Source organism: Polypterus senegalus, chromosome 6 (genome assembly GCF_016835505.1).
Source record: "Polypterus senegalus isolate Bchr_013 chromosome 6, ASM1683550v1, whole genome shotgun sequence".
Lineage (NCBI taxonomy): Eukaryota > Metazoa > Chordata > Cladistia > Polypteriformes > Polypteridae > Polypterus > Polypterus senegalus.
Window position 1 is genome coordinate 179,590,466 of NC_053159.1, and position 27,222 is coordinate 179,617,687.

The 27,222-nt window shown below is 41.3% G+C and overlaps 1 protein-coding gene across 1 annotated transcript in view; it reads right to left on the minus strand.

Moving 5' to 3' along the window:
- LOC120530679 (dynein heavy chain 11, axonemal-like) overlaps window positions 1-27,222 on the minus strand; it is a 645,801-nt gene that overhangs the window by 612,433 nt on the left and 6,146 nt on the right. The window contains 2 exon segments of the mRNA XM_039755100.1: window positions 13,366-13,599; window positions 20,456-20,667. Coding sequence (XP_039611034.1) covers window positions 13,366-13,599; window positions 20,456-20,667 — 446 coding nt within the window.

Here is a 27,222-nt window from a genome sequence, read left to right on the forward strand (position 1 = left end):
AGTTTGGGCAATCTTGTTAATAGTCATTATTTTCCTGTATAAATCGTTGGTTGTTACGATAAAAAATGTCAGTTAAATATATCATATAGGAGACACACACAGTGAGATTTGAGAAGTGAAATGAAGTTTATTGGATTTACAGAAAGTGTGCAATAATTGTTCAAACAAAATCAGGCAGGTGCATAAATTTGGGCACCGTTGTCATTTTATTGATTTCCAAAACTTTTTGAACTAATTATTGGAACTCCAATTGGCTTGGTAAGCTCAGTGACCCCTGACCTACATACACAGGTGAATCCGAGTATTTAAGGGGGTCAATTGTAAGTTTCCCTCCTCCTTTAATGTTCTCTGAAGAGTAGCCACATGGAGGTCACAAAACAACTCTCAAATGACCTGAAGACAAAGATTGTTCACCATCATGGTTTAGGAGAAGGATACAGAAAGCTGTCCCAGAGATTGAAGCTGTCTGTTTCCACAGTTAGGAACATATTGAGGAAATGGAAGACCACAGGCTCAGTTCAAGTTAAGGCTCAAGTGGCAGACCAAGAAAGATTTCGGATAGACAGAAGGACGAATGGTGAGAACAGTCAGAGTCAACCCACAGACCAGCACCAAAGACCTACAACATCATCTTGCAGCAGATGGAGTCACTGTGCATCGTTCAACCATTAGCACTTTACACAAGGAGATGCTGTATGCGAGAGTGATGCAGAGGAAGCACAAACAGAGCCGCTTGAGGTCTGCTCAAGCACATTTGGACAAGCCAGCTTCATTTTGGAATAAGGTGCTGTGGACTGATGAAACTAAAATTGAGTTATTTGGGCATAACAAGGGCGTTATGCATGGAGGAAAAAGAACACAGCATTCCAAGAAAAACACCTGCTACCTACAGTAAAATATGGTGGTGGTTCCATCATGCTGTGGGGCTGTGTGGCCAGTGCAGGGACTGGGAATCTTGTCAAAGTTGAGGGACGCATGGATTCCACTCAGTATCAGCAGATTCTGGAGACCAATGTCCAGGAATCAGTGACAAAGCTGAAGCTGCGCGGGCTGGATCTTTCAACAAGACAACGACCCGAAACACTGCTCAAAATCCACTAAGGCATTCATGCAGAGGAACAAGTACAACGTTCTGGAATGGCCATCTCAGTCCCCAGACCTGAATATAATTGAAAATCTGTGGTGTGAGTTAAAGAGAGCTGTCCATGCTCGGAAGCCATCAAACCTGAATGAACTAGAGATGTTTTGTAAAGAGGAATGGTCCAAAATACCTTCAACCACAATCCAGACTCTCATTGGAACCTACAGGAAGCGTTTAGAGGCTGTAATTTCTGCAAAAGGCGGATCTACTAAATATTGATTTCATTTCTTTTTTGTGGTGCCCAAATTTATGCACCTGCCTGATTTTGTTTGAACAATTATTGCACACTTTCTGTAAATCCAATAAACTTCATTTCACTTCTCAAATATCACTGTGTGTGTCTCCTATATGATATATTTAACTGACATTTTTTATCGTAACAACCAACGATTTATACAGGAAAATAATGACTATTAACAAGGTTGCCCAAACTTTTGCATCCCACTGTATTCTGTGTGGATTTGTTTAGTGTTTCAATTTTACCCTTACAGCGGTTACACCGTCTTGTACAATTTGCTGTTTGTCACCTCCAATACCTGCAACTGACGGCAAACAGACCCCCAATACAAACTAATGAAACACCAACCATACTGGTAGGACGTCACCATCACTGGCTGATAGAGCACACGTGGGACATGGCTTGAGCACAAGCGGAAGTGAACTAGTGCATCAGCACTAACTTGTAACAGGTAAGTTAAATGATCTTTCTAATCATAAAGGTATAAAAAGAATGCTCGGTAAACACAACGTCATCTATATCTATGAATAAAGAACCCTGTGCAAGAGTAAATAAACATTCACTCAGTATTAACTTCACACTAAACTAACCTCACACCTCCATTATCTGCAGGTTATAATGATTAAGTCTTTCACTGACACTATAAATTACTAGGGTGACCCAACGTGACAGGGACAGTCCCGATTTCATGACATGAATAACTGAAGAATATTAAAATGTCCCAGTTTTAACAGGCTACCCATTTAATAAAGCTTGTCAGTGCCATGAATGTCTTCACAATACATTTACAACAGTGTGTACTGTACATGGAACTCCAAGGGGGAACCCGACTTGATTAACAAGTTGTGTTAACTTTCAACAAATGTCACAAAGAGGACCAAGAAGCACACAAAAGCAGAGAGCAGCACTGCCAATGCCTTCATTTGTGAAAGTCCTTTTTGTGTGACGTGATCCCTCTCTGATGATGATGATAAGATAAAGCACTCATTAAACAAATGAGGATGGACTTTATGCATGGGCTTATGTGCTACACAAGTCCACATATTTGGGACTTTGAAAATCTGGTCACCCTATAATTGATCACATTCACCCGATATTCATAATGGACACTCGCTGGAATCAGGTTTGCCTTTCATTTCTGTTATTTACTAACATTTACCTTAACTGAACTGCTCTGCAAGTCCCATTTCGTGAAAGGTATAAACAGCCGGACGTGCTCAGGCACAGAAGGAATTCATTACAAAAGGGCTTCTTTTGTATTTATTCACGCTATGTTAACTGCCCATTGCAAATTGTCATTGTGTGTGAATATGGGATGTGTGTGAGTGAAAGTGGTCTTTGGGAAGGACTTGCGTCCCATCAAGGCCTGTTTCCAGCCTTTTGCACAGTCCTGGTGAGATAACCTTTAGCCACTCCGGCAATCCTCAATGGACTGAGAAGGTTGTAGAACCCACCTACTGAAAACTCAGTCTGTTGAGAGCTCAGTGTCTGCTCAGCTCACAAACCCAACTGGATGCTACGCCACATGTACAATTTCCATTTTCTTTTTCACTTCATCCATCCACCTCCACTTTGATTTCCCTCGTTTTCTCTTCCTCTCTATTTCCATTCCCATCACTCTCTTGCCTACATATTTATTGTCTCTCTTCAGCACATGTCCATACCACTTCACAACTTCCTTTCTCGTCCTTTCTTACATATCTTAACTCACTTTTGTTGTACCTCTTATCGTCTCATTTCATGTTCAGTCCTCTTTGCAACGCCACACATCCATGTCCACATTCTCCTTTCTGCCACATCCAACTTCTCCTCCTGTGCTCCCTTTGTCGTGCATGTCTCAGCTCCAAACATCATTGCTGGTCTTAAAAACTTGGCCTTTGATGCCCTAATTCTTCAATCACTATACTCCTGATACCTTCTTCTAATTGTTCCATCCACTCTGCACTTTGTTGGTTATCCCTGTATCTAATTTAAACTTATCAACGCTTTTCAGTGCTCTTCCTCCAGGCTAACTTTTGAATCTTCGTTAAACCTCAGATATTCTGTCTTCTTCTTCCTATTTATCTTTCAGCCTCTGTCTTCCAAAGCCCTTCTCCATTCTTCAATCTTGCTCTCCACTTCCTCTCTTCATGTGCTGCATAACACAATGTCATCAGCAAAAAGCCTGCTATTTTATGTTAAATGTTACGTCTGTCTAGTCTGTCTGCTCCCAATCTTTTATATATATATATATATATATATATATATATATATATATATATATATATATATATATATATATATATATATATATATATATATATATATATATATATATATAGCGGGAGGCACGGTGGCGCAGTGGTAGCGCTGCTGCCTCGCAGTTAGGAGACCCGGGTTCGCTTCCTGGGTCCTCCCTGCGTGGAGTTTGCATGTTCTCCCCGTCCCTGTGTTGGCTGGGATTGGCTCCAGCAGACCCCCATGACCCTGTGTTCGGATTCAGTGAGTTGGAAAATGGATGGATATATATATACCAGTAAAGGCGTAATGGATGATAACATGCAGTGAATACACTTGACTTGAGCATTCCAAGTTTTCATCCTCTTTCTCTGTACATTCAGACAACAAATTATTCAGCAGAAGTGTGTCAAGAAACACAATGAGGGTCCTTTATACACCTGTATAGTGCCTCACTGTGACTGGCACTGCCAAGTCAGAAGTTTTCTTTCTTTTTAGTCATTCTGGTATGTGTTCAGACCATACTGTGTGTATTTATTTATTTATTTAACTATCTATTTACCAGTAACGGCAGACTGCATGAAAACGTGCAGTGAATACACTCGACTTATAGTTTTCATCCTCTTTCTCTGTAGTTTAGTATTAATTTGCTCAGAGGTTGATGCACTTGCTGCTTCCTGAGCAGCTCTTGTTTTCTCCACCCATGCGGCCCGCTTCTTCTCTTCTTTCGTCGGCATCTTTTCGTGTTAAAACTGATTAAGTCAACGCTTGCATTGCAATTACTTAGCACGTTTTCTTTAATTTTTCACTTAAACTGCCACTTAAGTCTTCAATCTGCCTCAAGAATGATGTAAGATATGAAGAGGTAGGGGAAGTGACAGTAAAGGTGGTAGGGATGAGAACAGCAGCCATACACATGCGCCGCATGCCACCCTGCTGGCCACTGCCGAGAGTTGATTCTACAATAAAATTAAAATAAAAAGATGAATAGCACGTATATGTGTACCAAATTTCAGGTTAATAGGTCAAATGGTTTGCGAGCTACAGGTGGTTTAACATCCAGGACAGACAAACGGACCATATATATCTGGTAAATACAGTAATCCCGCGCTATATCCCGCTTCGACTTTCGCGGCTTCACTCTATTGCGGATTTTATATGTAAGCATGTCTAAATATATAACACAAATTTATCGCTGCTTTGCGGGTTTCTAAGGACAATGGGACTTTTTACTTCCTGTACATACTTCCTCAGTTGGTTTGCCCAGTTGATTTCATACAAGGGATGCTATTGGCGGATGGCTGAGAAGCTAACCAATCAGAGCACGCAGTTAAGTTCCTGTGTGTTGATTGGCTCAGCGACAGAGGGCTGAATACGATTCCACGGTGTTAACCAGGAAGTCTTGTCTCACTCACTCAGCATCAACGTGTTTCGCTGTGTAAAGAGTTAACTTTTGTGCGTAGTCAAGCCCTTCATTATGGCTCCAAAACGATCTGCTACTGCTTCAGGGGCCGTGCACACATACTTACACACACATACACACACATATATATATATATATACACATATATATATATATATATATATATATATATATACATATATATATATATATATATATATATATACACATATGTAGATATCTATACATATATACATATCTACATATACAGTATATGTACATATATATCTATATATCTGCATATATATATATATCTACACATATATATCTATCTACATATATATATAAATAAATCTATCTACACACACACATATATATATACCCATATATATACACACATATATGTGTGTGCGTGTGCTTGTGTGTGTGTATATATATATCTATATATATATATATATATATATATACAGCTGATTACCCATTGGCTTCGCTCACTGAGTGCAAGGGAAAAAAATAAAATGTAGTCTATAAGTAATTAAACAGTAAAACATTAACGTTTTAAGTAGTAAAGATACATTGAGCACTACTGGAGTGGTTGTGGGTAAACTACATTTTAAAGACTGTGTAACACAACAGGTAAGTAACTAACAGCAGCTAAAATGTATATGGATCATCTCGGTAGTAGATCCTTTTGAAAGGCTCTACGGCTGTGGTATAGAAATTACATTTTCTATGTGAACGTCCAAATTTCTGTCTCTGGTAATGTGCCTTACCGGCATTACCAGCAATTAAAGAAAATTAGTTTTGTGTCCTCTGCAGTGTTAAGAGAGAAAGGCTTTGGTTTGGGATAAAAGGAAAAAGGTGTAAAAAAAAACTTGCCTTTTGTTTTATATAGTGTAGAGAGACGTCTTCGCTGACGATATGAGCGCCTTTTGGGGACCGTCGCGGTGGGTCTCGTGTAGACTGGAGAGACGGCCCTGCCATTAACCGGCCGGGATGGCACTGTCGGTCCTCCACTCCTGTACGTGTCTTCCGCGACCTCATAATCGTATACGTGCAAAAGAAAGTGCGAAGCACCTTAATATTAGTTTGCCGAGGTCTAATAAAGGGATCCCGTGTTTGCAGTTGTCTGGGCTATAGCTCAGGGGAAGGAGGAAAAAATTAAAAGTGCTCACTTTGACTTAAGGCAGAGGCACGGTCAGCGTCTCAAAGGCCGGCACAGCTATGCGCACGTGCCGGCTGCTCTACTTTTATAGTGTTTTTGCAGGGCAGGAGACACCACTTTTTGCAGACACGTTCACGTGATCAAAAGTCTCCGCGCTCTTTGGAGGTCTTGCTTGTTCTCTGCGTACTACATTCACAGTCAGTTCACGTGAGCCGCTCGGAGTACATGTATCGAAGGTTCTCAGCTGTGCTTGTGCTATCTCGTATGATCTTGCAATGTCCACGGCTTTATTTAATGTTAGCTAAGACTTGGCACTTAAACGATTCTCTAGCACTTTTGCTGAGTTTGTGCCAAACACTTGTCTAACCCTGACCATCTCATCTTTGTTTGCATAAGCACAGTCCTTCACCTGCGAATATTTAGTGGCAGCGTGTCTATTGCTGCTGACTGACGGCCTTATACGGGCAGGCACTCAATTACATGGGAGGCGTGACGATGAGAGACCGAGCTGCAGGCTATGGCCGTATACAGTATATGGACGAAAGTAGGTTCCAGTTATGACTGTTATGTGTAGAATTTCAAAATGAAACCTGCCTAACTTTTGTAAGTAACCTGTAAATAATGAGCCTGCCAAATTTCAGCCTTCTACCTACACGGGAAGTTGGAGAATTAGTGATGAGTCAGTGAGTGAGTCAGTCAGTCAGTGAGGGCTTTGCAATTTTATTAGTATAGATTTCTAAAAAAATAAATAATTTATTATGATCAAACAGTTACTCAGTAACTGAGTAGTCTTTTCACCAAGCACTGTTTTACTCTTACTTGAGTAATATTTTGGATGACTACTTTTTACTTCTACTTGAGTAATATTATTTTGAAGTAACGCTACTCTTACTTGAGTACAATTTTTGGCTACTCTAGCCACCTCTGATATATACACACACTAGCCGCACCCCATGGCTCTGCCCCTGTAGTAGTGAAACAAGCCAGTGAGGAGGGCTCTGCCTGGCTCCCCACTTCTGACGTCGTGCTTTTCCCTCCCCTCAGCCCACTGCATGTCTGTTGGATTTGCGCAAATAAATCAATCCTGCAAACGAACTATGATGCTATGAGAGAAGATGCAAAATCGACCAGAATGTTCAAGCAAACTATAGAAAAAAAAACCCGATCTTGTGAAAAGCAGACAGACATACAGACAGACAGATGTTGGATTTTATATATGTAGAGATATATATATTGTCACACAAGTGGGCATGGGAGGCAGCTGAAGGGTCTAAATGAGAGTAATTACACACTAGACCAGGGGGTGGCAGAGTGCGCTGACCTTTTTTCTCACTTTCCTGCAGACCGTTCATGGGAAATTCCGCCTGGCCCTGATGATGTCACTTCCGATTCCGGCCCTTTTGATGATGTCACATCCGGGTCAGAGCTTATTGGAAGAGGACCCTTCCGCTTCTGCCCTTGACGACTTCACTTCCTTTTCTGGCCTTTAAAGTCACTTTATTTGACTAACCTGATCAGTTCTGTTTTGGACTCTGATCTGTGCACATCAGTGCTATTAATTTACCCTTTTCTGCAGCTTGGGAACATTATACCTTTTATGACTCCTGTCTCTGGTTTTTGTGACAATATATCTCGTGTCACACACACACGCTCGGGAGGCAGTCCAAGGGCTTAAATGGGGATAATATGCAGAGTCAAGGTTAATGAACTGCACCAATTCTTTTTTTCCATATTCCACAGACCACCAGAAGACATGCCCAGCTAGAGCTCCTCCTACTTCTGTTGCCAGACCACGCCCTCCACAGACCTCACTTCTGCCTAACAACCCGCCTCTTCCTGCACAGCTCCTATAAGACCGATCCCGATCTCTCCACCCTTCACTTCAGTCTTTTGTTCTGACTCTGAGTTTATTTGCCTACAATATACAGGGTGGATGCCCCAAACCTATTTGCTTTGTTTGTTCTCTATACCGTATATATAAATATATATATACAGTAATCATACTTCTATTATCCTTGTGTTTTTTAATAAATTATATTACTCTATTTCTTAAAACGAGTGTGCCTCAGTTACCTTGAAACAAGTCTAAAGGCCGGAGACCCCCTCCTACAACAGTTAAGGGTAAGGTTAATAAAGTAGGAGCCTTACTGAATAATTGCTGAGTAATTACCAGCATTGACAAAGAAAAAACTGATAATTAACTTAATTAATTAATTTAACCAACTTAAAATTCACTCCATTCCTACATTTTTAATTGATTGAATTTCTTTTTCAAATCCTACAGTTCTGGTCACATAAGATGGGCCTTTCTGTCTCTGCCACCATCTTGGATTAGCCTAGTATTGGACTTGCGTCTGAAAGGTCGATCTTACAACAAATTTTTCAAAAAACGTGTCTTATTTTACCAATAATTATATAATGATCAGCTGCCGGTGACCCAAGCCTTTATGATATTTTTTGTGATTCATTTACAGTACTGTGGCTTTCATTCCTCCCAAGACATATTTGTTGTTTTCGGAGGACTTTATCCATATGCTTTATGATTCTTCCCTTCTCTCTCATTTACTTCAAAATATCGTATTAACACAGACACTTCATGACGCATGTATGCAGGTTTAAACGGAAGCACATTAGGGGGTTCCTTTTGTCATTTGCACCTCATTATTAACTGATGGCTGTTTAACTCTTTTAGGGCAGATGTCGACTTTTGAGGACACAAGGGGTTGAGGCGTTCAGGGGCAACTGGGCGACAGACAACTGGGCGAAAAGACAACTTGGTGAAAGACAATTTGGCAACATCCTTTACCAGTTAGGTAATAGTTAGGTTCAAAGAAATTTTTTAATGATATTTAAATGACAACGTAGGGCGCCGGAAAATTCATAGGATCACATGCTTTATGAGAGTCCCAATACGTTGAGAGTAAAGATATTCCTTAAGCCGTACTCGCAGGTCACCTTTTGTATTCTAAATAACGTTATCATATAATTAAAATCAATACAATTTATATAAAGGACTAGCAAAATACCCGCGCTTCGCACTAGTGAAGTACTGCATTCAAATTTTATTAAGAAGAAAATTAAACCTTTTTAAACTTGTATACCATGTTGTCAGTTCGGCCCTCCAGTTGTAATATGACCAAGCTGTGTGCTGAGCTTACTCTTGAGCATGTAACTTACAACTGGCCATGTGAACAGTAATCTTGTCTCAAATCTCACAGCTTGGATTGCTGCTGTCATAATCGGTTTGAGTTTCATGGTTTGTTTCAATTACGACAGTATTTGCAGGATTTGTTGTGTTGACATTCAGCATCTGTCAAGCATTGTAAGCACACAACCGGTTTCAGCGATAAAATCACATCCAGCTTTTGAGAGTTTAAACATTCATAAACATCAAAGTGTCCACTACTGAAATCGTCTCCTGTGAATCTAAAATGTTTAAGAGGCATTGGCGGTTGTCGAAAGGTGTAAAATATTTGGCCATTTCGGTACACTTGAAAGCGACAACCGAACAATTCAGCGGCAGCCATCAACTCACATGCAGAACCATAGGTGAAGGGCTTAAGCATTTCACTCTTCTAGTGCTCCTGTGTAGTATAATTATGTCCTGTACCGTCATCAGTCCACACCTTGAACCTGTCCCAGTCATTCAATACATAAGACACAATGTTCCTCCGGATATCAAGAGTGAGCCTGAAATGGCCGTGCAATATTTAACAAAGAGAATGGAAAAGGTAGGTGGTATCTCCGGGCATGGAAACCACTCGGTAAGTGACAGTTCTTTGATCGATAGAATTTCTTGAAGATGGGCCCATAAGTAACAAAGACTGTTGAAAAGTTCAATATGGCGGCCGACAGTGGCATCATACTACCGAAATAAGTCGTATATTGGTTTCAGTTAGTGGAGGGAAGCCGCCTACCACATTTCGAGAAGATGGGGCCATAAATAAGAAAGTTCAACATGGCGGACGTTGTTGACCGTTATGACCATTACGCGTAGAATTTCGAAATGAAACCTGCTTAACTTTTGTAAGTAAGCTGTAAGGAATGAGCCTTGCAAATTTCAGCCTTCTACCTATACGGGAAATTGGAGAATTAGTGATGTTGGAAAATTCAATATGGCGGCTGACAGTGGTGTCATACCACCGAAATAAGCACGTACATTGGTTTCGGTTAGCTAAGGGAAGCCACCTACCAGATTTCGTGAAGATGGGGCCGTAAATAAGAAAGTTCAACATGGCGGACGTTGTTGACCGTTATGACCGTTACGCGGACAATTTCGAAATGAAACCTGCTTAATTGTTGTAAGTAAGCTGTAAGGAATGAGCCTGCCAAATTTCAGCCTTCTACCTACACGGGACGTTGGAGAATTAGTGACATTGGAAAGTTCAATATGGCGGCCGACAGTGGCATCATACCACCGAAATAAGTACGTACATTGGTTTTGGTTAGCGCAGGGAAGCCGCCTACCAAATTTCGTGAAGATGGGGCCATAAATAAGAAAGTTCAACATGGCGGACGCTGTCGACCGTTATCGACCGTTATGACCGTTACGTGTAGAATTCCGAAATGAAACCTGCTTAACTTTTGTAAGTAAGCTGTAAGGAATGAGCCTGCCAAATTTTAGCCTTCTACCTACACTGGAACTTGGAGAATTAGTGATAAGTGAGTCAGTGAGTGAGTGAGTCAGTGAGGGCTTTGCCTTTTATTAGTATAGATTAGCAATTTTGGTTGCAGATGTTAATGTAAGAGTTTGTTCCATCTGCAGAATAAAGTTTGTTCATCAATTATATAAATTTATTTTCAACATTTTAAATCACATTGTCATTTAAATATAATTAAAAAATCTCTTTGAACCTAACTATTACCTAACTGGTAAAGGATGTCGCCGAGTTTTATTTCAAGTTGTTTCTTTACCGAATTGTCTTTCGCTGAGTTGTCTTTTCGCCGAGTTGACTGTCACCCAGTTGCCACCGACCCGGGTTGAGGGCGGATGTCAACTAAAGTCGACATTCGGGGGAAAAGGGTAATAAACGCTATAAGCGTTGATAAAACTCACTGCTACATTATAAGTAAACCCTCTTTGCTAGGAGGACTGTTAGACTTATTGACTTGACATTGAATCCCTATGTGGAATAAATAGAATGGAAGCGACATCAGGCCAGACAGCGATACAAATGCACAAAGCAAAATACTCCATGTGTATCAATTATCTATGTATTTTTTGTGTATTATCGCACTCCAATTTTAATGCAAGTGATCTGGAGGTCGAAATTGAAAGTGAGGTACAGTGGAACTTCGGTTTGCGAGTAACTTGGTTTACGAGTGTTTTGCAAGACGAGCTAAATTTTTAAATAAATTTTGACTTGATAAATGAGCAATGTCTTGCAATACGAGTAGTATGGATTGTGACAGATTAGGGTTTTCCTTGCACCCTTGTACCCTCAGACCACACGTCAGACACCAGATAAAAAGTCCAATAATTATTTATTATAATAATAATTGTGCACAAAGCACCACCACTCCACTAATCTTCAATAAACCAATAAATCACAATCCTCCACTCCCAGACGCTTAGCCACCCTGCCTCCCAACTCAGCTCCCCGTCTGGGAGCTCCCACGGTCCTTTTATATTCCCTGACCCAGAAGTATTCCCTATCCCCAGTCCATGTGATTCTCAATCACTTCCGGGTCAGGTAAAAGTTCTTTTCTTCAACCCAGAAGTCCGTCGCTCTTCCTATGACGAACCTCCGGGTCACAGGGCACGAAGAAGCCCTCGGTCCTCCCTGCAGCTCCCTCCTGTGGCCCCCATGGCATCCAGCAGGGCTGTGCATAAAAACCACATGATGTCCATGATGCCCTGCTGGTCTTCTGGAGACCTCCATGCTGCAAGGAGCGCTCCACCTGGTGGCTTGGGGGTATTGGCTGGGATGAATGGCCGGCCATATCTTACAGGATACACTTTGTCTGCTGAGCGTCATGTGATCACAACTGAGCTGATGGTTCTCCTCTCTCTCGCGTCTCTCTCTCCTTATCTCTCTCGCTCGGCGCACGCTCTCTCTCTCTCGAGAGAGAGTGAGAGAGAGAGAGCAATCGTCTCCTATTCGTTGTCTGCATGTTCGCGATTATTTTTGGATGCGCTTATACGGCGAACTGCTACAGCGCTGGGAGACTGCGATTGCTTTCGGACGCTCTTCCGCGTGTCGTCCCATTGGGTGGAATCCCACAAGAGTTTAGAAACTCACTCACACCAGCCATGATTCTTTTTAAAGGTAAAGTGCAGGTTAATTTGTTTTATGTATTTTTACTTTATATTTTGTAGTAATCATTTTTATATGAAGAGTTTTGGGTTGTGGAACGAATCATCTGAGTTTCCATTATTTCTTATGGGGAAATTCACTTTGATATACGAGTGCTTTGGACTGCGAGCACGTTTCTGGAACGAATTATGCTCGCAAACCGAGGTTCCACTGTACGTGCATCAGCTGATTGGAGTGCTGAACACACTTGTGTAGCTGACGCACCTATGGCAACATTCACCCTGGGAGGACTACACAGACATAGATCCATGTGAGACAAGATGGCTCCTGGACTTCATCGAACGACACAGCGTGCTAGTGGACACTATAGATTATCAGCCACTTCAAGTTGTTGTTTTCCAGAAAATGCCTTTCAGCTTATGAATGATGAGACACACATGTATGTAATAAGTACAGCATGTGGTATTACATACTGTAGAAGCTCGTGGAACATAAAACTGTGACATTTGTCATGAGTAAGTCTTTTATGTTGATTTATGTGTGAAACCATTGCTTTGTGTGCTTTTAAGAAAACTGACTTTTTGGGAAGAATATTTAGCCCTGGGACCATAAGAAAAAAAAAATTAGCCCTAAAAGAGTTAAGAAAACAGGAAAACATTAAATCCTTGGAGGAGCAGTTTAAAACTAAAATATGCAATTTAAGGTTCTGAATCATAACAAATGAGTTAACTAAAACTAAGCCCATATATCTTTATTAGTAAATAAACCAGTTCTAATTAAGAAACTGGTTACAGCAAAAACCTGCAGCCACTACAGACCCCCGGGACCATAAACGAGTGCCCCTGGTGTACCGCATTACTTTCTTAAAAGAAAATTAACAAAACAAAAGTACAATGCAGTCACGTTTCTAGCAGTGATGTGACCAGCTAGAGTCAAGTTCCTCACCTCAATCTTCATCAGCCTTTCCAGGATTCGGTCCATTCTGGTAAAGATGAGGTAAGAAGGGAAATTCCAGGTTTTCACTTCAACTCCTTCTGGGTAATACTGGTGGAGCTGGTCCTTGTGCTGATGGAAGCACTTCTTAAAGCTTTGAATTGTCAGTATGGTGCGGTGGACTTTTTCCATCCCTTCCTCCAGCTCCATCTTGAAAAGCTCTTCAGGAATGAGGTACACAAAAGCCTAGGAACAGAGAGGTTAATTGGGACAAATCAAAAGATGTCATCCATTAAAACCGTCAACTAAGAATACCGAAAAAAAGGTTCAATGATCAAATACAGCGGCTTAGTAAAGATTATAACAAACACACAGAGTAAGAAGATACTAAAAGTATATTTTAAATAAATGATATAACATATGAATACTAGTTGTAAATATACATCCAAAATGTACGAGGGGGAGCCAACAATTATCCGCACTCCAGCTATAGAATTTATTTCATTCAACAAATACATCCTTTTTTCGACATTATCTCCTTGCTTTTCAATACACTTTGTCCATCTGTCAACAAGCTTTCATATTCCTTCATTAAAAAATGTATTAGGCTGAGCCACAAATGCACCGCCGTCTTCACCTCTTCATCAGACATGAGTGTTTGTCCTTGTAGGGCGTCTTTCGAAACCCAAGCCTGTTGTGGATTATTGCATAGCCAGAGCCACAGCTGATTTGCAATATGATTTGCCACATCATTTACTGTTATTCGTCTATTCAACAGAATCATTTCACCTGCACGCTCAACGTTGTCATCAGTCATGGACGGGCTTCCAGCTCCTTCTTCATGCGAGTCTGTGCCAGGTCAGGTGCCTATATATAGCGCCTTTTATCACTATATATATATATATATATATATATACATATATACATATATGTATCTACTATATATATATATATATATATATATATATACATATATGTATATATATATATACATATATGTATCTACTATATATATATATATATATATATAAAATCCTAAGCCTAAAAGGGCAACGATTTTATGTGAATTTTTATTCACATTTTTTGTCACGCTTGAAATCGGGCTTATTTTAAAACCTACATATATATGTTTGATATTCTTTTCAGAATTTATCGAACTTTAATGTGATGTTGTTAGATTTTTAGATTTTTATTCCGTTTTTAAATTATACACTAAAAAATATCAAGAACTCACGTCTTGCGAGACGGGACTTTGTGCCAAAAGATTTAACCACGCATGGGGCCGGAAATAAAAGACAAAGAGTAGGACAGCTGCTGTACAGGCTTTTAAACGTTTGAAGTGCCGCGTAAAATGCAGATCATGCAGCACAGCAGCAGCAGCAAGCCAGCAACTAATGGAGCAAAGAGGAGGTAAAAAAAACAAAAAAAAAACTGTATTTGTTTCTCATTGTATCACCATTTAAGAGGGAGTTTTGTAGGAGTGACAGCGTCTCCTTGGGGTGCATTCAGCCCCCCTCTTCACAACGTGAGCGGCAGAGACGCAAAGTGGCTGGCGAGCGAAACGAGCAAGGGGGAATCCCCTAGTATATATATATTGTATACAAGGAATAAACAATATAGATCCACTAGGTGCAGATGTTTTATCATATTACACAAGTAGTATAACATATATAACAACAAAAGACATATACCACCCAATATAAATCAGGGGACAAGATACAACTTACATACCAGTAAACAAAACTATACACAGAACCAAGAACATAATAACCCAAATAAATGTGACCAACAAGATAACCTAGCAGTGGACAAGAGTCAGACACAGATAGATAGATAGATAGATAGATAGATAGATAGATAGATAGATAGATAGATAGATAGATAGATAGATATGAAAGGCACTATATAATAGATAGATAGATAGATAGATAGATAGATAGATAGATAGATAGATAGATAGATAGATAGATAGATAGATAGATAATTTGTCGCCATGGACACTAATAAACAAACCACACTAGACGTCTGCTCTTATTTTCGGTCTACCAGGCCACACAAGTTCAACAAAGGATTGACTTCTGGATTCGACGGAGGTATGCAGTTCCTCCCCATGAGGAGAGAGGGCACTGTTGCTACCAGTCTTGTTTTCTTTTCCCCCCTCATAGTTCTGCCCAGTGAGGACAAATAACCCAGAGAAGCCAGAGAGGATCAGTACGGCTGCTTCCATAAGGGTGTGAGTGCCTGAGAGATTGACTTGTTTGTTTTCAGAACGCCATTATAGGATGAACTTGGAGGGGATTGCTTGTAAAGCCTTTGTGTTAATGCCAAGGGGAAATTCACAAATAAGTTAAATAAACTTTGTGAGTCACACATAGATCAATTTAATATATAGTAATGAAGATACAATAAAAAAAGGTGTATAAATATGGCTGATACATTTCAAGGAATCCCCTCTTCTTCAGGGCCCTGTAGCCATTAAAACAGCAAACACTTCATAGTGAACATGGCAACACACAGCGGTCAGCACTGCTGTCTCACAATTCCAGAGACCTGCTTTCAGCTTCCAAAATGATTGGAACTTTAGAACAGTTGTGATGAGAACAGGCCAGGCAGACCAATGAGCTGGCCAGTTCTATTTACAGGGCTTCTCCAAAATAACATCCATTAAAGCAGGGGTGCCCACACTTTTTCGGCTTGTGAGCTACGTTTAAAATGACCAGGTCGAAATGATCCACCTACATTAAAAATTATATATATATATATATATATATATATATATATATATATATATATATATATATACTGAGTATACTTTATACATAAATATGACATATGTTGTCGTACCTTGCATAACTGAATAACATTTATGGCACAATAACAATTCAATACATTTATGGTCACTACAGTATTTGGATTTCATAATCTTTATGTGGGAAAAGGCTGAGCTGCATAAATAAGTAGAGACGAATAATGCAGTCAAAGATCTTTTGAATTCAGCCAAGTGAAAAATGACGGCTGTCTGATTAACTACGATTTTAGTTCCCTCTCCTTTCTCTTTCTCAGATCGCTTTTCGGGAGGACGTCAGTTTCGTAGTTTTTATGAACAGTTCGACAGTGCCTTTCCACATTTTCCTTCTTTTCAATAGCAATGACAGATCAGACAAACGCACTTTGATTGTGACATCGTGAGAGAAAAAAAATCCTCTTCCAATTCCACATCCAGCCCATACCTTCCCCAAACAATTTTTTTTAAAATCCCTTCTTTAGTCGATATAAATTGGAAGGCTAATTAGATCACTTAGATAGCCGGAATTTTGCAGTAGCTCGCGCGTTTGATCGTGAGTGTGGGATGACCAGTGTGTTAGAAGAAAGGAGATCTCAGACTGGCCGCCCTGTATGTCAATCAAGTGGCAAATGTCATAGGGAGGATATATGATAGACTAACGTTTAAAAAAAAATGTTTTTGAATGCAACGCGATCGACCTGCACTACCTTTGCGATCTATCGGTTAATTGCGATCGACGCATTGGGCACCCCTGGTCCATTGAGATTTGAAGGTCTCTGAAGTCCCCCTCTCTATCATACTACTTGAAAATGTATTCCATATGTCTATAGCCCTTTATGTTAACGTAGAAAAGAATTCTGCCCTTAATAAGTTTCCAACTGTGTCCCCGTGTTCTTGTTGGACTCATTTAAAAGTCACATGTGGGATCTACTGGACTAATTCCTTTCATAATTTTAAACATTTCAGTCAGGTCGCCTCTTAAGTCTCCATTTGCAGAAACTGAAATGGCTCAGCTCCTTCAGTCTCTCCTTATAGCTAAGACTCTTCGGTGTTAGAATTAGCCTACTTGCTCTTTACTGGACTCTCTCTTGAACTGCTATGTCTTTATAGTAAGAAGGAGACCAAAAGTGACCGCAATGAGGCGAGACCTCACTAGTGCTTTATAGAACTTAGCATGACCCCCTTTGAATTGTAATCCACCTATTGTGATATATAACTCGACATCTTATTAGCCTTCCTAATGATTTCTGTCCACTACCTTTTTCCAAAGCTGATTGGACTGATTCTGTCATTAAGGTTTTGGCTAAAGTTTTACAGCCGTATACCCTTCATGAAACAAAATTTCACTATTTATCCAGGAATGAAGAACAATCAAAGGGTAGTACTTGGGGAAGGTGTCACAAATGAAGAGCTATTACCAAGAATAAGGAAAAATGGAAAGGTAACAGGACCAGAATAAGTGTGGAAGATTTGAGGACAAGAGGGAGTAGATGTGTTATGGGGTATAATGAGAAGATCTATGAGCTGGAGAGAATGGTAGAGGTGTGGAGGAACAGGGTGACTGGACCCATTTATAAGAAGAAATACAATATTCAGGATTATGCAAATTATAGAGGGATAAAGCTGATGTCACACACAATGAAAATTTTGGAAAAGGTTGTAGAGAGAAGGCTTATTGAAGAGACCACCATACAGGAGAAGCAGTTTGGTTTTATGCCAGGAAGAGGAAACAACTGATGCAGTCTTTGCATTGAGACACCTGATAGAGAAGCATTGAGAAAACAGAAAGGACTGCATATGGTGTGTATTGATTTGGTGAAGGCTTATGATGGACTGCCACGTCAAGAGGTCCGAAGGGGCATGAGAGAGTATGGAGGACCATGGAAGTGAGTGAAGATCGTCCAAGATATGTACAGTATGAGGGAGTGAGGACTCAGGTTAAAAGCAGTGTTGGGTCAACAGACAAGATCCCAGTTAGAGGTGGTCTGCACCGGGGTCTTCACGTCCTTACCTCTTTGATCAGGTTATGGATGTGGATGTGTTGAGACTCGGGGATAAAAGACCAATCCCCGTGGTGCAGGCTTTGTACAGATGATATTGTGTTGTGTAGGACAGAAATGAGGAAGAGAAAAGGAAGGTGGAAAAATGGAAAAGGAGTTTGGAAGACAGATGATTGAAGATAAATAGGAAGAAGACAGAATATGTAATTATGACCAGGATTCAGATGTTAACCTGCAGGGAGAGCTACTGAAAAGAGTGGATGAGTTTAAATATCTAGGATCAGTGGTAGCCCAGGATGGAGAATTAGCTGCTGGAGATAACCCACAGAGTGCAGTGTGGATGTAACAATTGTAAGAAGGTATAAGGAGTATTGTGTGATTGCAGGCTTAAGGACAAGGCTAAGGTTTCTAAGACAGTGGTAAAACCAACAATGATGTATGGCGCTGAAACATGGACAGTAAAGGGAGCACAGGAGAAGACGCTGCATGTGGCAGAAATGAGAATGTGGAGATGGAAGTGGGGAGTTACAAAAAAGGACAGAATAAGACAATCAGAGGTACAACAAAAGTGGGAGAAGATATCTAAGAAAGTACAGGATTGACATGGTATGGACATGTGATGAGGACAGACAATGAAATATGTGGGCAAATGGAAGTACAGGTGAAGAGAAAGTGATGGAGGCCAAAGTGGAAGTGGATGAATAAAGTAAAAAAAGAGCTGAAGGGCCTGACTGGGAAGGAGGTGCAGGAACATGCTGAATGGAGTAGGTTGATCAAGCACATAAACCCCACACAGAAGTGTGAAAAGATGAAGAGGAAGAACAAGAAGAATGGTTTATATCCACTGTCTGGATGTAGATAGTGATTAGTCCACTAAGATTCCTAGCGAAGGTCTACTTTCTAGGCCTCCTATTGGGTATTCATATCTCACATTTTTATTTCCTACATCCACCCATCCATTATCCAACCCACTAACCCTAACTACAGGGTCACGGGGGTCTGCTGGAGCCAATCCCAGCCAACACAGGGTGCAAGGCAAGAAACAAACCCTGGGCAGGGTGCCAGCCCACCACAGGGCACACACACACCAGTGTGCTACACCAGGGACAATTTAGGACCGCCAATGCACCCAACCTGCATGTCTTTGGACTGTGGGAGGAAACCCACACAGACATGGGGAGAACATGCAAACTCCACACAGGGAGGACACGGGAGGCGAACCCATGTCTCCTAACTGCAAGGCAGCAACGCTACCCACTGTGCCACCGTGACGCCCTATTTCCTACATGTTATTCCAAAAAAATCAAGCAAGAAAAAAGTATTGAGCCAGGGAAGTAGAAAATGATTTTGAATCCACAACTCAAATGAGGAAGTGACGGTCAGCCATTCTTTAACATGTCACAGGTCACAACCTCTGAGGACACACCCCTGGAAGCATGAGGTGCCTCCCTAGCAATGGGTATTCAAAATGTAAGCAATCGTTGAAATACAAGAAAATGCACCAACCGCCCATAAAGTTGTTGAATGAAAAGGTAACCAACTCCATCTTCAGCTCAACCATACATAGACTAAGCTCCTTGTTATTCCAGGAAGGTTCACCATAAAGTGTGGATCATTATCACTAACTTTGGAGGCCGGCTATCTTTTGTTGACCACATTGCAACGGTCTTCCATTCACGTAGATCATCCATTAAACATCTGCAAAGATCAGGCTGTATTTGACGGAGTTTGCAACCCGTCATCTGGTCAAAGCCTTGGTCTGTTCACATCTTGAACTACTGCAACTCCTTACTGGAGAAGGAACCCGCATGTGTTGCCAAGCCCTTGCAGATGATTCCAAATGTAGTGGCACATCTGGTGTTCAACCAGTGAAGATGGGCACACACCACTCCTCTTTTCAGGTCACTCCACTGGCTTCTGGTAGCAGCGGACGTTAAGCTCAAATCCTTGATGATTGCCTACAGAGTAGTTGATAGACTGCCACCTGTGTATATGAGGTCCTATGCTCCTCCTCAACCACTTAGATCTGCTTATGACTGGTGTCTTATGATACCACCTTTATGATGGCATCCAATCACAATCCACTCTTTTCATGTATATCTCCTGGTCTAAAAAGCTACCCACGTCCAATCAAACAGCTTACTCCCTCGATGTGTTTCAGCGTTTGAAGACTCTCTTGTCCTGTGAATATGGTTTGATTTGATTTTGGCACGGCTTTATCATGTCAGAACATAGCAACCAAATCGCTTTTCACAATTTAATTCAGTGTAACCCTATACTAAAATTATCAAATAAATTACTGGTTTATCAATTTTACCCGCTCAATCAGCAGATTGCAGAACTTCTGCAGCAGCACAACAATGCGAGGCGGGCAGCAGTAGTACTGGGAGTGCGTCCATATCAGGCAAAGGGTGTGGAAGAGAGGTGTGATCAGGTGGTCGATGTCCGCAAAACTGCATTCCTCCAAGACGGCAATGTGGCGCTTCAGAGGTCTCAGGTGAAGCTCAATGTCCTCAGCTTCTAGCACGGCTGCAAAACACAAGAAAGTTACAATGAAATTCTGTTTGTGAAAACAAATATATATATATATATATACTCAGCCAAAAAAGAAACGTCCTCTGACTTTCAACTGTTTTTACTTTCAGTAAACTTAATGTGTAAATATTTGTATGAACACTAAAAGAGTCAACACCATAAGACATAAACTAAAAATGTTTCACAATGTGTCCCTGAATGAAGGGAGGCTCAAAATCAGAAGTACCAGTCAGTATCTGGTGTGGCCACCAGCTGCTTGAAGTACTGCAGTGCATCTCCTCCTCATGGACTGGACCAGATTTGTCAGTTCTTGCTGTGAGATTTTACCCCACTCTTCCACCAAGGCACCTGCAAGTTCCTGGACATTTCTGGGGGGAATGGCCCTAGCCCTCACCCTGCGATCCAACAGGTCCCAGACGTGCTCAATTCCTTCGACTATAAACATGAATCCGTCCATCACCCCTGGTGAGACAAAACCGTGACTCATCAGTGAAGAGCACTTCTTGCCACTCCTGTCTGGTCCAGCGAAGGTGGGTTTGTGCCCATAGGAGGCGTTGTTGCTAGTGATGTCTGGTAAGGACCTGCCTTACAACGCCTACAAGCCCTCAGTCCAGCCTCTCTCAGCCTATTGCGGACAGTCTGAGCACTGATGGAGGGATTGTGTGTTCCTGGTGTGACTCGGGCAGTTGTTGTGGCCATCCTGTACCTGTCACGCAGATGTGATATTCGGATGTACCGATCCTGTGCAGGTGTTGTTACACGTGGTCTTGCACTGCGAGGATGATCAGCTGTCCTTCCTGTCTCCCTGTAGCTCTGTCTTAGGCGTCTCACAGTGCGGACATGGCAATTTATTGCCCTAGCCACATCAGCAGTCCTCCTAATTCCTAATGCACGTTCACGCAGATGAGCAGGGACCCTGGGCCTCTTTCTTTGGGTGTTTTTCACAGTCGGTAGACAAGTCTCTTTAGTGTCCTGCGTTTTTAGAACTGTGACCTTAAATGCCAACTTTCTTTTTTGTTTTTTTCTGTCCCCCCTGGCCATTGGACCTTACTCTTATTCGATGTTAATTAATGTTGATTTATTTTGTTTTCTTATTGTGTTCTATTCTTTATTATGTAAAGCACTTTGAGCTACTGTTTGTATGAAAATGTGCTATATACATAAATGTTGTTGTTGTTGTTGATGAGTTTTTCAAAACAATGTGGGTCTCTAGACAGGTTATCTGTGTCAGTCTGAGAGATGCAAACAGTCCTCATGCCTGGCCATTAGACCCATGTCTCTATTCAACCCATGTTGTAATGTATTAAATTTTAACACGAGTTTAACTTCCCATTCTTTTCTTTCTTGCTGTGTTTTGAAGTTGTTTTAAAGTCCCACAGGAACATCTGTTTTGCCACATTTAATGTGGACCCTGCGTAAAGTCATTCTCTGGCGGAGTGTTTGTCCAGTTTCTCCCACATAGAGTGCAGTGTTGGGACATTTCATGCAGGGAATTAGGGAGACCACATCAGATGATCTGCAGGAATATCATCCCTTTATGTGATGTTCAAGTCGGTAGTGTGGTATAACTATACGGTCTATATTGTAAATGTGGGCACACATTTTACATCTTTTACATCAATATTTATATAGATAGATACTTTATTATGTGAATTTCCCCTTGAGATTAATAAAGTATCTATCTATCTACAGTATCTGTCTGTCTATCTATCTAACTGTCTATTTATTGCTTTAAAGAAGGTCATATACAGGTAAGCTGATTTTCGTGTTCTACGTAGTTTTTTTTATATCCTAGTCACTGAATGTAATGTCAGTTTTGTGATTGGTGGTCTAATTTTTTGGGGGGCCTTTTTCAACAGCATTTTTTTTTTGTGTATTTACATTCACCAGTTTGTTATTCCATCGCTAGGTATTCATCCCATGTTGCTAGGGGTGTGTCCTCTGAGGTCATGAACTTTTTCAAAGATACAACAGGTTTAAAAGGTCATCGAAAAATTCACTTTTTACCCGAGTTTACGGATCCTAAAATACAACCATTTTCTACTTTAAAATCCATTACCTCTTTTTTTTTGATGGGCGCTCTACTTTTTGACTTTAACTTTTGCCTTGCATTTTGGGCTTTGCTAACGGTTTAATGTCCTACCCTGTTTGAACTATTTTTCGGTTTGTAATTACACCTTTTCCTCCCTAGTTGTTTATGTCCACTTGCTAGTCTCCAGGCTGATATGATCTCCAACCTTTATTGTTTTTTGTCTCAATTTCTGTGCAGCTTCTAGCATTCTGTATAAGGTGTTGAGATTCAAGGAATTTGATTTCGGGCTTTAATTTTGTCTAGGACCTATTTCAGAAAAGTAAATTTTTTAATCCCATTTTATCGTGGTGCCATTTTGTTTCTTGTTTAAGTGACACTATGTTAGCTTTCTTCTTCAGCTGTCTCCATGGACATCTTTCCCAGAATTCCCAGGCGTGTGCTCATCTGTGAGGTCAATGTTGAAATGATACAAAGGTCACCCCAGGTGAGTCTAAGGAATGATGGGTAAACTCCACTCCACTGCATTAAAAGATCTTTATTCAGTCGGAATTGTCACTATTGGTTATCACTCTGAATTTTCCAATCGCAATTTTGGCTTTGATGGAGGATCTCCCTGATTCTTGGTTTTCACCTTTAACCCGTTCTTTGACTTGCATTTCTCCTCTTCATTTTCTTTTTACTATCTCTTGCGATTCAGTATACTGCCATGACACAAGTAAGACGTTCACCGTGCTCCATACACCCGTCAGGACCCACTACTACCACAAAATGCATTTGTATCAAAATTTTACAATGTGGGGTCCGTTCAGACATCTGAAAAACCACTTGGTTTGACGTGTAGTAAAGTGAGATCTGCAGGTCATTGCCTTTTAAAATAAATAATCACCATACTCATGGCTTAAAGCAGGCATGTCAAACACGCGGCCCGCATGACAGATCCTAGTTAGCACTGAACTTGTACAAAATGATTACTATCGCTTGTGATTGAATCATTCTGCATCTTTGGCGTCACTTATTGACTTTTCTTATTTCTGCCTTCTGACAAAAGCACGTTTTCCCATGGCATTATGGTACCGGAAACGGCATCTGCTAGTATAGCTACGAGCCTTGACCAAAGTTAATGAGCCGCAACATCACAACTGAAGTGCTAGTCTGCAGCAGGGGTGGCCTTAGGCATGTGCAAACTGTGCACCACGCCAATATATATCTATACTAATAAAAGGCAAAGTCCTCACTGACTCACTGACTGACTGACTGACTCACTCACTCACTCACTTATCACTAATTCTCCAAGTTCCCGTGGAAGTGGAAGGCTGAAATTTGACAGGCTCATTACTTACAGCTTACTTACAAAAGTCAGGTTTCATTTCGAAGTTCTACGCGTAACGATCATCACTGGAACCTACTTTCATCCAAATATACGGCCATAGCCTCGGTTGCCGTGTGAGGCGGAGTTGCGAACCGCATCATCACGCCTCCCACGTAATTGAGTGCCTGCCCATATAAGGTAAATATTTGCAGGTGAAGGACTGTGCTTAGCATATTCATAAGTGCAGGTACTGCGGAAACCCTCCCACACTGAACAAGCCTTTGTACACATATCAATAGGAAAGCAAGGTGTAAAGCTTAAGTTTAAATTAAGTTCATAGACACGCTGTCATGAAATATTCACAGGCAAATCCTCAACTTAATCCCAGGAATGCCTATTAAACATCTTAGATTCATAAGTACCGATTTGGGGAGCGATCACTTCGATGAATGAAGTCTGTTCAAAAAACGCATTACACAATTGAGAAGGCAGCAAAAGAATATGAAGCGAGTGACGCATACAAGCATATTCATAAGTGCAGCTACTGCGGAAACAAAGCACACGGTGTAAACCTTAAATTTAAATTAAGTTCATAGACAGGCTGCCACTGGCGTTTGTCATGCCTACGACGAATACGATATTTGCGAGATACAAGTTTAGTGAGAAGACGCAGGGTATAAACGAGACTTTTGATCACTGTGTAACAAGTTAAAATTGCTGTAACAGAGTTAAAATTGCTGGTATGCCAGGTCTGAGCTAACATTAAATAAGGCCGTGGACATCGCGAGATCGCACGACATAGCACAAGCTCAGCTGAGAAGCTTCGATGCATATACTCCGAGCGGCTCACGTGAACTGACTTTGCAGGACTGGGAAAGTTTAAATTAAGTTCATAGACACGCTACCTCTAAATATTTGCAGGCAAATCGACAACTTAATACTGGGAATGCCTGTTAAACATCTTAGATTCATGAGTATTGATTTGGGTAGCGATTACTTCGATGAATGAAACCTGTTATCTTTACAACGGTTGACAAACACGGAATATAACTTGCAGACAACACAGCCTCCAAATACGAACCCGATTGAAAGAAATAATGATAATCAAATCCTTGATGACAGCAACACTCATAACAGTGACAAAACAATTACATTGTCAATCATGTTATGTTATTTTTAAAATGTTTCCTTTTCTTTTTCATAACTTCTTTAACACACTACTTCTCCGCTGCGAAGCGCGGGTATTTTGCTAGTTGAATATAAAACAGAAAGAGAAAATAACGACTTAGCTGACGGCAATGTGGCCGAAAAACATTGTGTTTCTTGTTAATCAGTACGCTGTATTTACTAATGTCACTAGAGTCGGAGCAGTAAGCTATATGTAGTATTATAACGTTCTGCTGTAATGAGAATATCATGGGCCGCCACTGATATACTGTAGAAGTGTGTCATGAGCAGGAGGCAGCTTGCGCCATGCATAGGATACCATATTGACATTGGTGGGCTAAGGGGCCACCGATTCTTTCTCTGCTCAGGGCTGCCACGAGCCTAGAGCTGCCCCTGCTAGGCTACACTACTGAGACTGACCATTGGGCAGAACTGACCATCACGAGTAGTAATATTTTCACATTTTTTGCTCTAGTTTTAGGTCATTTTGTGCTAGTATTGTAACGAACAGATAGTGCAGACTACAGCTGAAGATCTGAAGTGGACGCGAGAGGTTGGTGAGTTGTTTATTAACAGATGTTTGTGATTTTGAGTTTGTATAATTAGTGTAGGTCAGGGGGCTTTTCGCATATCGGCTTATTTTACAATATAAACTTTGAAGTAAACTTAGCAAAGTAAAATTTGATTTTTCGAGGATTTGTTTTCCAACTTGAATTACTGAGTAATGAATTCAGTGAGCGTTTTCGTGATTTCAGTTCACTCGCACAGTCGACTGTGCCACCCTGCCTCAAGACCTCCACCAAGAAACCTCACATCTCCAGCCTTAACGACTATCGATCAGTGGCACTCACCCCAGTGGCGATGAAGTGTTTTGAGAAGTTGGTCCATTATCATTACAGCAGCCCTACCCCGCAGCCTTGACCCCCACCAGTTTGCTTACAGAGCGAACCGATCTACTGAGGACGCCATAGCCATAGCACTCCATGCCGCCGCAACACACCTAGAGAGGCAAGGAAGCTATGTACGCATGCTTTTTGTAGATTACAGCTCTGCATTCAATAACATTCTTCCCTGCAAACTGGATGTCAAACTAAAAGACCTGGGGCTTCCTCACAGCACCTGCAGATGGATCAACAGCTTCCTCACTGCCCGCAGACAGAGAGTGAGAGTGGGCCGTCACACATCACCAACCCTAAGCCTCAGGACTGGGTCACCTCAGGGCTGTGTGCTTAGTCCACTGCTCTACTCTCTCTACACACACGACTGCACCCCCGCCCACCAGAGCAACACCATTGTGAAATTTGCAGATGACACTACCGTGGTGGGGCTCATATCTGGGGGAGACGAGTCTGCCTACAGAGATGAGGTGGAGCAGCTGTCTTCTTGGTGCAAGGATAACAACCTCCTCCTAAACACTAAAAAGACCAAAGAACTCATAATAGACTACCGAAGAAACAAGACAGAAGTCCAACCACTAATCATCAGCGGTGACTGTGTGGAGAGGGTGGCAGACTTCCGGTTCTTGGGAGTCAACATAGAGGAAAGCCTATCCTGGAGTGTGAACACCTCTGAGCTGCAGAAAAAGACCCAACAGAGACTGAACTTCCTGAGAGTACTCCGGAGGAATAACATCACACAGAGACTGCTGGTGTCCTTCTACAGGGCCTCTATAGAAAGTATCCTAACATACTGCATATGCATATGGTACGCTAGCTGCACAGTGGCTCAGAGGAAAGCACCTCAGGGAGTCATCAACGCTGCCCAAAGGATCATCGGCTGCCCTCTCCTCACACTAGAAGATCTACACAGCTCCCACTGCCTCAAAAATGCCCATAACATCACAAAGGACACCTCACACCCTGGACACTCCCTATTTAAACTGCTGCCGTCAGGCAAACGGTATAGAGCAATACATGCAAGGACAAATAGACTCAAACATAGTTTTTACCCAACTGCAATAGCACGTCTCAATGCCACTAAAAGCAGATAATGGTCACAAAACAGCTATATGAATTATGCACTGACTTATGCAATTTGCACT